The sequence below is a fragment of the Tachysurus fulvidraco genome, chromosome 2, assembly GCF_022655615.1.
Source record: "Tachysurus fulvidraco isolate hzauxx_2018 chromosome 2, HZAU_PFXX_2.0, whole genome shotgun sequence".
Classification (NCBI taxonomy): Eukaryota; Metazoa; Chordata; class Actinopteri; order Siluriformes; family Bagridae; genus Tachysurus; species Tachysurus fulvidraco.
In genome coordinates this window covers 36,313,783-36,325,333 of record NC_062519.1, presented here as the reverse complement: position 1 = coordinate 36,325,333, position 11,551 = coordinate 36,313,783, and the positions used below count along the sequence as shown (strand labels likewise).

The 11,551-nt window shown below is 37.7% G+C and overlaps 1 protein-coding gene across 5 annotated transcripts; it reads left to right on the top strand.

Moving 5' to 3' along the window:
- Positions 1-1,001: 1,001 nt before the first annotated feature.
- On the top strand, positions 1,002-11,341 carry cant1b (calcium activated nucleotidase 1b). Of its 5 annotated transcripts, none has more exons than XM_027163077.2 (5): positions 1,010-1,158; positions 6,217-6,333; positions 6,459-7,100; positions 7,510-7,713; positions 10,036-11,341. In XM_027163077.2, exons 3-5 carry the CDS (start codon positions 6,479-6,481, stop codon positions 10,404-10,406), a joined length of 1,197 nt encoding a protein of 398 aa, XP_027018878.1. In that variant the 5' UTR covers positions 1,010-1,158; positions 6,217-6,333; positions 6,459-6,478; the 3' UTR covers positions 10,407-11,341. The 5 variants fall into 5 exon arrangements, with proteins under 5 accessions (XP_027018870.1, XP_027018878.1, XP_027018860.1 ...); XM_027163059.2 differs by having other exon boundaries at positions 6,217-6,356; XM_027163063.2 differs by lacking the exon at positions 1,010-1,158 and adding an exon at positions 3,783-3,928 and having other exon boundaries at positions 6,217-6,356.
- The last annotated feature ends 210 nt before the right edge of the window (positions 11,342-11,551 follow it).

The window sequence follows — 11,551 nt, the reverse complement described above, 5'->3', positions numbered from 1 at the left end:
TCTTAAATATATACCATACGTTTCTGTGCTTTAGTGCTCATCCTTCCTCCTCTTGTGACATCATGGTCCTGGAATCATGTTTTATTGCTGAAGTTATATTTATGCAGCACCAGCACTTTATTGATAAAGGTTTAGGCTGACAATTCAGATCAGAAAGTAAACTACATTTCCTTGTCCACATTCCTCATGTGTTAGTCCGTCAATGGGCACATTGACTACTCAAACAAGAGTCTTTTCATTCCATCCTACATAGGAGATGGCTCCAACTGTCAACACTGAAAACTGTGCAAGAGGTTATATCCATGCTTTAACCACACTGACATTTTGAATGCTTCCCAAACCCGATAACTAGGTTTGAATTTGCTTGAATTTGCTGGTGTAGAATTAAAACGATCTGCTACTGTCTATACAAATATGTTCCGTACGATCTGCAAACGTCTATACAAATAATACATATTAGGTGTCTTTGGGCATCAAGGCAGGATACACCCTGGATGGAGGGCCAACCCATTGCAGGGCACACACACTCTCATCTACTCACACAATTTTCCAGAGATGCCAATCCACCTACCATGCATGTCTCTGGACAGGAATCCCCCGAGGCACGGGGAGAACATGCAAACTCCACACACACAAGGCGGAGGCGGGAATCGAACCCCGACCCTGGAGGTGTGAGGCGAAGGTGCAATCGCATATTCATACAACCGCATCATTTAGCAATCACACAAGTAAAACATTTACTTTGACATTACTACGTTTATGACCTATCCATGTGTAAAGTGTGAGTTATATGTTTCCTAGTTTATTTGTTTAATTAATTAATTAATTGATTAGTTTGTTTATTAATCACCCATGAAGAGAATTCAGCATAAACAGAGCCTTACTGTTATTTCCTAAGCTTGTTACTATAAAGAGAGTGACTTCTGAACCGTACAATCAGCTGATTCTTCAAGTATAAACTCTTAGCCAATCACAAATCAGGGGGCTGGAACTTGTAGTAATACGGGTGGGCGGTACCAATTTCCGCACTAACCGGTGTGTTGGCAGATTTCCTTCGCAGGCTTGTTGTGGTAGAAAGGGAAAGGAGCTCTGGATGTAGTGCGCTAATCTACCGCAGACTTTGCGCCGCAAAACTATATCTGAGCGGAGCCTCGATCTGTACGTATACTTATTTAAACTCCTGAATACTTGGTCTGCGTGGTTGATATTCAAGCACATCACAGTACTAACATGTATTAGCTTCGGTGTTAGCTAGATGCTAACAGTGACTGAACTTTAACATAACTTAAGTAAGATAGATATTAACATGTAAACGTCGAGTGTTATAACCCGTAACAGAATAGTATCGTATTCAGTCGGATCTCCTCTATATCCGATGTCACATACTAACATACTAAGTAGTACGGATAAACAATAGGCCACACACGGTTACTATGGTAACTTGGCGTACTGTCTTTACGTTCTACGTAGTACGGAAATACGTAGTCAGGAACATCAGTAGCTAGCTAGTTACACAGTACGCTTTTTTAAGATCCGTATTAAAAACCTATTGTTTGTATTTTGTTTCGTTTAATTTAATATAGGACCAGAATTAAAGCTTGTTACAAAATATTTTATCCCTAAACAATAGTATCCCTGATCGCCATCAACATCTGTTATATAGTGGATGCTATTCGCAAGATTGTTGTTATGCTGTGTGATTGTTATTTTTGAGTGTTTTAATCTCTACAATCTATGTTTAGTTAGAATATGGATTTATGGATAAAATGTTAAAGTTTAAAAAAAGTTAGCTAAGGCTATAATACTATAATGACCCTGCTCTGAAGGTGCCTTTATGCCTGGTAAAGCTGCATGTTCTTAAAGTTCCTTATCAGATATGTAGCAGGATGCATTGGATGACTTAGTTAGAGCAAACAGATAATAACCTAAATCATTAAGTCAAGTCACTTTTATTATCACATCACCACAGCACATGTGCCATGGTGAGGGAAATTCTTGGGAGCGTGCTCCAGAAACTGCAGAAACAATTTACATACAGGTGAAATGAAGAAATATTTTACATACAGGTGAAAATGTGCAAATGTGAGAATGTGCAATATGGTCTGAGGCAGGGCTGCACACCGTAATGAATAAAATAATCATTTTACTCTTTATTAACATTTTACTAACTTAATTGCAACGATTAGGACAATTTTGGTATAAATTGCACTTTATCACAAAAGTAAAGAAAGATTAAAGGATAAACAAAGAGAGAGGTAGAGAATGGAAAATGTTGAAATGTTTAGTTTGTTTTCGTTTTTGTTTTTTTGAGCAGCTGTTTCCTGGGAACTTTGTGCTTTTTGCTTGCCTGTGCCTTTTTTCTCCAATTACAAAATAAACAGTGCGCTTCCTGGATTTTTCTTTAGATCTGTAGCTGAATAGACACACACATAATTCAGTGCAAACATTTTCACATCTTTATGTCCTGACAAAGACATTTTATTTAGAGCACCACATCATTAAGTGTGTTTTTGATCTCTCAATTTCTGTGAATAATTTGTAAACATAAGGCCTTTTTTTTTTTTTTATTGTTGTGGATGAGAGTTCCGATTATTTTGGGACACCAACTGTCCAAACACAAAAAGCTTTTCACACACAAGAGCTATAATTACAGTACTGAGTAGTTATAGTAATATTTACTCTAATCACTATTGCACTGCTTTTCTATTAGCTTTTATGTATTATTGTTGTTGTTTATTATTATTATTATTATTATTATAAATATGACACACTGAGCTATTTCGGCAGGTCTGTTCTTCCAGCTCTTTCCAGCTATTTTATAAGATATAAGATGTTTTTATTGACTCTGCAAAGTGCCTTGAATTGATCAGTGCTAGTCGATGTATTGATGCTTCACATAAACAGAAACAGTTCTTTTTGGTTTTCCGTTTCAGTAATGTCTTCATGAATCAACACTTTGGGATTTGTAGTTAGTCTGTATCAGAATGTTTATTATTATTGTCTTATTAACTTCAAGAAAGAAACAAGCAGAAGTTAAGAAATGACATTGACTGTTTCTTCTATAACGTAAAAGGAACTAAGTTGTTTTTCTTAAATATTTATGGCATTACATGTAACTAAATGTATAACAGAAAAAAATAGCAACTTGTAAGTTGTAATTGTTTGCTCTCGTAGACCAGGAATAACATTTTGGTATGTATTCTGTTTGTTTAGCTGTTTTATTGATTATTTTCCTAAAATGTGGTGCGTTTAATTTATTTATGCTATAAGAAAAAGTTTATTTACCCTTTATCAAATAATTCTTATTTTAACTTTTTACTTAAGATTTTTTAAGAGAATTTAATGAATTATACATTGTATGCTTTTATTTATATATATATATACACACATATATACACACACACACACATATACATATACATATATACACACACACATATACATATATATATGTATATAAATAAAAGCATACAATGTATAATTCATTAAATTCTCTTAAAAAATCTTAAGTAAAAAGTATATATTATATGTGTTATGCCATGCTGTAATCTCTGTCTTGTCAGTCCCAGAATCTCAGAAGGCTTGCGCCTATGGGAGTGTACAGACAAAGGTGTTCAAAAACAACAAGCACAAAGCATTTGCCACAAGAAATGTGTTGCAGTCTTTTAGTGGGACAGATGCCATGTAGCTGTTCCGTTCTTAAGCTAATCAATAATCCATGCAAGTAAAAGTTCAAAATCCAATGTGCTGAAAATTTGCCTTAGTCACGATTGCAAGAGTTAGCCGTCCTTATTCTATGTAGATCGACATGGAAAGGTTTAGCGAGAACATAGAGGGTAGACACTGGGATCAGTTTTTTCCTACAAGCGACTGTACTGAATGGACCGAAGAAAGAAAGATCAGAGAAGAGCAAGAAGGAGAGAGAAGGGTAAATGAAATGAAATCCACATGTATTTAATGACTACTAGATTGTACACATACAACTAAAAGCCAACTTTTTGAGTAAAGCTGAGACAGAGATAAATATTTTTGTGTTAGAGCGAAGGAGTCATATTTGACTATAGTAACCTTTAATACAGCTTTATTTCTGATAACAAGCTGATATATTTTTGTTGTACTAATGTTACACTAAAAAACGACATGCCAAAGCTTGTTTTTAAAATAAAAAAGAGCACACAAAAGGTTGGCATGCACACGTCCACTTTTAGGCAAATGATTGTGGGGTTGCAGCGAATCCAGGATAATGATCCTTCACTATTTTCTCATTGTGCTGTAAATCTTTTGCATTGGCTCTGCCAGTTTTCTAATACTGGCTCAGGAATTGTTCATAGTTTATAACACAAGCCAAAAACACAAGGATAATGTAGGCACTTGTATGTAGACACATAATGTTTTCATGTTGTGCCTGTTACTTGCTACTATTGGTTAGTTAATTAGCCCCTAAGGTGTGATATCTAGTTAGAAGGGAACTGAGACCTTCTAGACACACCAAAAAAAAGGGTTTTCTGTTAAGAACTGACTAATGAGTGTTAGTACTATGTAACATGCTTTTGAAATTATTAAAAAAGTAAACAACAAATGTGATAAAGTGAAATGTTAAAAGAGACTAGTGCAAAGGGTTAAACAATGCAAAGGTGGCATTTGCATAAGAAAGAGCTTATGCAACCTCGTTGGACTGCTGGAAGCCTTAGCTAATGCTCCTGTATTCACAAGTGTGATCACAGTGTTTTTAAAGGAGCTCTCTGGGTGGAAAACCTGATTTACACAATTTTTCCAGACTCCTTTGTGTTCGATGTCTAGTGTTTGCTCTTAGAGCTTTGCATTAGGAATACAAGACTAACATGTTAATCTTTCTCATCTGAAACCTTGCCTCACCCAGTTCCTAAACCACTTCTAAATGTGTGCCATTAAAGCACTGATCATGTATCCGGATAGTTCTTGAATACAATTGAATTCTTTCTTCTGATTGGTGAGAAGATTTCTGACATGCAGAAACTTATTCACAGTGACCTCTCTGTGGCAGATGAGCTACATAATGTTATAATGAATGAATTAAAAAGCATGATCTGTTTAGATATAAATGTTGATCTAATAAATAGCAAAGCTTATTGTAAGTAGTCAGTAGCATCATCCCGTAGTCAGTAGCAGTAGTATCATGCAGTTAGATTGATAAGAGCGATAACAGGAACTAACGTGTCTTATACAACATTAAATATAACTGTAAATTGTTTAAAAGCATGCAATGTCATTCAACAACCATTTAAAAAGTTGTAGTCATCTGCATTTCTGTTTTGAAAGCCCCTTGAACTTAATACTGACATATTTCTAGGTCTCATAGGTGTTCATTAGCATTAGTGAAAAGTTGATGTAGGGTTTCTGGAAGTCACCGATTTGCTGATCTATTTGTAAAGTATAAGTATGTGTAGTTATCTAGATGGCTAGATATTTAGCTCTAGTACTCCAGCTCACATCAGTCTCAGGTCAACACAAACAGATAAAAACATAAGTCACTGAGGTGGGGCTGAACATAGTAATGAATAAAATAATCAGTTATTTTCTCTGTATTAACAGTTTAGTAAGGTCATTGCAGTTGATTGGACAGTTTAGGTACAAATTGGTTTATAGCACTCTATCATCAAAAGCAATGAAAGAACAAAATGATAGATGAGAGATAGCAAGAGGATGGGAGAAGTTTAATAAGCTATACAAAGTTTATATTAGTTTTGTTTCTTGAGAACTTTGTGTGTTTCGTCTGACTAAATCGTCTGTAATTACGACGATTAAACAGTGCACTTCCTGGATCCTGCTTTAGATATGTAGCTGAATAATCACACATACAATTGAGTGCAAACATTTGTATAGTTCTAGGACAAAGGCATTTTATTTAGGGCACCATATCATTGACTATGTTAGAATTCACAATTGTGTCGGGACATCACAAGTGAATTACACAGCAAGAGCCAATTGTACAAAATACAGCATGCTTATTAAGTAATAACTCAGAGATTGTACCTTAGCACAATGACCGGTTGAAGAGCCTCGCTAACTGATCTATTGTATCTATCTGTCTCCCACTGAATCTTTTTTGTGGACCTGAAAATTAATTGGTGTTGTCTGTATAATCAGAGTCATCACTCAGTAGTAGAAGCTTGTTTAAAGAGCCCAGTTCTGAGATACATTTATTTCCATACAAATGTAGTATCTTTCCCTCTACAGGAGAGGCTGCACACCTAACCAGTCTGCTATGATCAGCTTTTTACTTCTGTGATGTCATGGTTCAGGGACGTGTATGAAAATCTGACAGTCAAGAAAGAACACAAACAACTACCTTAGGCAAATATAGGCTTGGCGTATGGGTATAAAATAATTTTTCCTTCTTTCTCTCCCTCACTCTTGCTCGCTCTTCTTTTCCTATTTCTTAATTTCACTTATTTTCTCTCCTTGCTTTCTTCCTTTAGCTCTACCCCCTAATGACCTGATGACCACCCGGATCTCCATGCGGTCCCTGCCCTCCTTGGCCTCCATCAGCAGTGCTAGCACTGACCCTCGCTTCCATTTTAAATGGAGGGCCATCACAGTGATCGCTATGCTAGTGTTGGGTCTGCTGCTCTATCTGCACCAAACTGCAGGGGGCACTACAGGGGAGCCGCAACTCTTTTCATCATTTCGTCATAGTGACGGTGCACGCCGGCTGATTCGGGATGCGACTGCCAAAAAGGAGGCCAGTTATAACCACACATACCCTCTGAGTCCACCTGAGCACACAGCTAACGGTGTCCGCTACCGCATAGCTGTGATCGCAGACTTGGACACAAATTCGCGCAGCACCAAGGACAATACCTGGTTCAGCTACATGCAGCGAGGCCACCTGATAGTGTCAGACAATGGGGAACACATGGAGGTAGAGTGGGACCCAGACAAGGTGGTGCTGGAGAGCCATTTATCAGAAAAAGGTCGTGGGATGGAGCTTTCCGACCTGGTGGCATTTAACGGACGTCTGTATAGTGTGGACGACCGAACAGGTGTGGTGTACCGCATCGAAGACAACCGGGCTATACCCTGGGTCATCCTGCCTGATGGTGATGGCAGTGTTTCCAAAGGTAAGAAATTTCTCAATAAGAGATTTAATTTCAAAGTATTCCCATACCATACACTGTCAGCAGCCTTTCTCTTTCCAAGAAAAATGGGAAGAGAAATGATTTCATGCCTTATTTTTTATTCGTTCTTTCATTTTTTTTAGTTTTGGGTTTCAAATTTATTTTCTTGTAAAGAAAAAAAAAGATGTTTATAATATCTGGTTAGAAGAGTACATTTGGTTTTCTTCAAATAAAATATACCATTACATCATTCGCAAAAGGAAAAATAAAGCAAATGGCATGCTAACTGAATATTGTATTTATGTATGCAGAATAAGATACATTTTGATTGATTAATGGGGCTCAGATTTCACAGGGGGCAAAGCTACAGTGAAACATGATATAAAACGAGCTTGTAATGGTGTTTATACAGGTTTTAAGGCGGAGTGGCTGGCAGTGAAGGACGAGCACCTGTACGTAGGTGGGCTGGGGAAGGAGTGGACAACCACCACAGGTGAATTCGTGAACAACGATCCCCAGTGGGTGAAAGTTATTGGCTTCCAGGGTGACGTGCACCACAAGAACTGGGTGTCTCAATACGTCGCCTTGAGGGGAGCAGCAGGCATCAAACCACCTGGTAAACTATCACAACAAAACACTCTTCACAAAACGAGAAGAAATCTATAGTCAGCTTCAGTGTTGAAGTGCTTGACTATTTGGCCTTTTCACGTTATTGTATATGTACTTTCATGACATGATGCACTATAAGACAGTGGATTTCAAGAATGTAAGGGTTTGCAAACAATATTTTGCAACAGTTTGCTAACAATGCACAGTGATAATTAAAGACCCTTGACATGCATTATGTATATAGATACCTTTTATAGTGTAGCCCTGTTTATTGCTGTAATAAGCAATAAAGTAATGTCATGTTAAAGGGATGTAAACCATTTTTTCTGAAAGCTGTATTGCAGCATTTAAAGTTCCTGTTATATAATCTAGTCTTTAATACTCATGATGAGTCACAAAATAATAGGAAAGATTTGGTTATTTTCTTAGCATGTTTGCCTCCACTTGGCCCCTTAAAGCGATTTCATAAGGCACACGATGCCAGCCGACTGTATCCTTTAAACTGCTGTTCAGGTAAGCAGCTTAACACAGTCACCTCTGCATCCGTGAGCTCACACACACCCATGATTAGCTAGTGCCACTATGATTGACAGAGGAAAACGATCTGCCACTAGTATTCCTGAGATCATGGCTCATTTTAATCTCCTAAACTCATGGACATAGATGACCGAAGTATTGTATGGTTACGAACTTGCGATCAAAGGCTTGATCAAATGGATCTGTTGCACCACTCAGGAGCCTGAAACCCCCCCCCCCACACACACACACACACACCCCACACACACATCTACAGGGGCTTCACTGTCTCCAGCACTCATTTTAAACGATGGATAAATGATGGGTTAGACGGCACTCTTCACTCTTCACTGGGTCATAGGGGAGAGGTTTATATACCCAAAAAAAGTATTGAAAAAAAAATCTGTAAATACAAATTAAACAGCTATACAGAAAATATCAGTCTTATGAGTACCACAGCACAAATCTGCCCGTATAACATTAAACCTTTCAGAGAGGCTCAGTGCAGTTTGGGATCCAGATCATAAAGGAGTAAAGGCACTTTTAGCCCACCCACTGTTATCTGACCCACATACCACCATGGAATAAGAGTGACCTCATCCGAATCTGGCTGCCAGGACAAAGCTGTTATTCATCCTCGATGACACTATATCTCTAACATCTGACATAGAAAACTGAAATTCTGTGATACCTTGTCAGCTATTTGTGAAAACAAATGCTCTGAAGTACAGACACTTTGCATTGCCATAGCTTTTTGTGTCTGAACAGTCACATTTTTCATAAACTTGAAATGTGGCTTCTCTAATGCAGGTTTTTGTTTTTTTTTGCTGGACGTGCACATCAGTGATCTAACCAGCTCTTACATGACTCCTTACCTGCTATTATTTAAAATGTTAACTTGTTAAAGATGATTGATTCCAAGAATGACAACACAACAAAAGCACCTACACGCCAACCTGTTGAACTTTATGACTCATTTTAAGAGATTTGCTCACCTCTCTCCTGAACCTTATACTTAATTCTCTGAAAGACGATCCCATCATATTTCAGTCAACTCTTTTGTGTTTGGCTGAGTAATTTTTGTACCAGCAGCCATTTCTACACACTACACTTTCTAAAACTTCTAACAACCAAACGAATGGCCACAGCACTAGAGAGAGATTTGATTTCTCAAGTCAGTTTTATTTTCATTTACAATCCCCAATAATATATATAAGAACAATGTCATTTCTTTAGGACGGTAGCACAACACATAATCTAGTATCCCTGTCCTTAGTGTGAGACGAGTGCATGCATACAGTGCTTGATGGAGGAACCAGTACAAACAATGATCTGATCTTATCTGGAAAAGCTCAGAGTGGGTGCAGGTTTTCATTCCAGCTTAGCAGAAGCCACACCTAAGTCACTTGAAAGACAAGATCGACTGAGGTGTGATTTCTGCATGATTGGGATGAAAAGCTCCACCTTTACCCACACCCAAAAGCTCTATTGTTTTTATCCTGTCATATAATAATGTAAAACTACACAGTGCACTTTGTTTAACCTGAACTGAAATGCTTGTGAACATGAGCCTTATTTAAGTGACACATATATGGAAGAACCAGATTCATATAAACAACCGAGTGAGTTAATATGGAACTAATCAGTAAATATTTGTATCATGCTTTTGGAGTGTTTGCTAACAGTACTAGAAATAGCAGTAGTACTAGTAGTAACTAGTGGTTAGTAGTTCATTTCGTTACACTTGCATAATTCCTATAACAAACTAAAGCTCACAGTTACAGATAAATCCTGGTCATCCTGCCTTTCTCAGGTTATTTGATACATGAGTCGGCGGTGTGGAGCGAGCGACGTCAGCGCTGGTTCTTCCTCCCACGCCGTGCCAGCTCCGAACGCTACGAGGAAACAGCCGACGAGCGCCGCGCTACCAACCTGCTCCTGACCTGCACAGCAGATTTCAGCCACATCTCAGTAACCCGAGTCGGGCGGCTGCTCCCCACTCATGGCTTCTCAGCTTTCAGGTTCGTTCCCAATACCCATGATAAAATCGTTCTGGCACTAAAGTCTGAGGAGGACGCAGGTAAAATCGCCACCTACATAACTGCCTTCACACTGGACGGACGAGTCCTGCTGCCTGAGACAAAGATCGGAGATGTGAAGTATGAAGGGCTGGAGTTTATTTAATTATAAGAGAGTGGATTTCTCACATGGAGGTCACTTCTGAGCATCTGTGCAGTGTCATAGATAGAACATGTCATAAACACATCAGTTTCTCTTTGATATCTCCGTATGCAGTGGTTTATTTGTGTCCTCATGGAGATTCAGCCAGTGGAAGCACCTGAAACCTGGGCTGTCATGGGCAGGGAGATCAATGAGGGCAAACAAAACACAGACAATCCTGCATGGCAAGCTAACCAGCCAGCTCACAGAGCTTACTCGTTTGTCGTGAGGTCTTAAACGTGGGCCGAAGGTCTTTTATCAACATCTCTGTGAAAAACAGTACTGCTAAAGACTCAGGGTTTTTTGTTTAATGCGAACAACATGGACTAACTACCCAAACTGGAATGACAGGAAAGACAAAAATTGTCTTTTTATTAAGTGGACTTGAAAGATGCATTCAGTGATGCAAATGAATCATGTTCATTTTCGTATGTTTTTATTTATGTCTTTTAAAATGATCATGCAGATATTTCTAAAAATTCACCCAAAAATATTTCGAAGCCAAGGTTTGCAGTAGTTTTACGAAAGCTACAGCAAAGATAGAAAACCACGTTCATCAGACATTACTGCGCATATATCTCTTATTATAAATTTAGAAATGTCCTTACATACACTAGTAGAGTTAATAATAATGTACAGTAATAATAATAATAAAATGAATCATTAGTAATAAGTAATAATCCTTCTATACACTCCAGAAAGAGTTTAATCATAAACCAGAATGTTCTAAACTTTAAGGTGACTTTAACAATGAGTGTCTTATTTCTGTTTTAGTGTGATGTTTTAAAATCCTGCTGAAATGCATATATGCTCAATGAATGTTGCTCTTCCGATCATAGAATATTTAACAGCCTTCTTCATCTTGGACAAGAAAATAAAAACGAAAGATGCTTAAAACAGCTGAATTAGTAACGAGTATTATTTTCCAAGTTATTTCTCCCAGCGTCCTCCTTTTTTCCCTACTGAACATCATTTTAGCCATTCATAAGAACTCTGCAAAAACATTTACTAAATCGTCCGGTTTAAATCTTAATTATGAAAAATGATCGTTTATTATTATTATATGTATATTGCAATATGGGACTTACATGATACATATTCACCTTTTA

Bases quoted from the DNA above. Each gene is read 5' to 3' on its own strand.
- cant1b (XM_027163053.2), top strand. From the start codon at position 3,880: ATGGACCGAAGAAAGAAAGATCAGAGAAGAGCAAGAAGGAGAGAGAAG. The intron at 3,929-6,458 runs GTAAATGAAATG...TTCTTCCTTTAG, and splicing joins AGCAAGAAGGAGAGAGAAGG to CTCTACCCCCTAATGACCTG. The intron at 7,714-10,035 runs GTAAACTATCAC...TGCCTTTCTCAG, and splicing joins AGCAGGCATCAAACCACCTG to GTTATTTGATACATGAGTCG.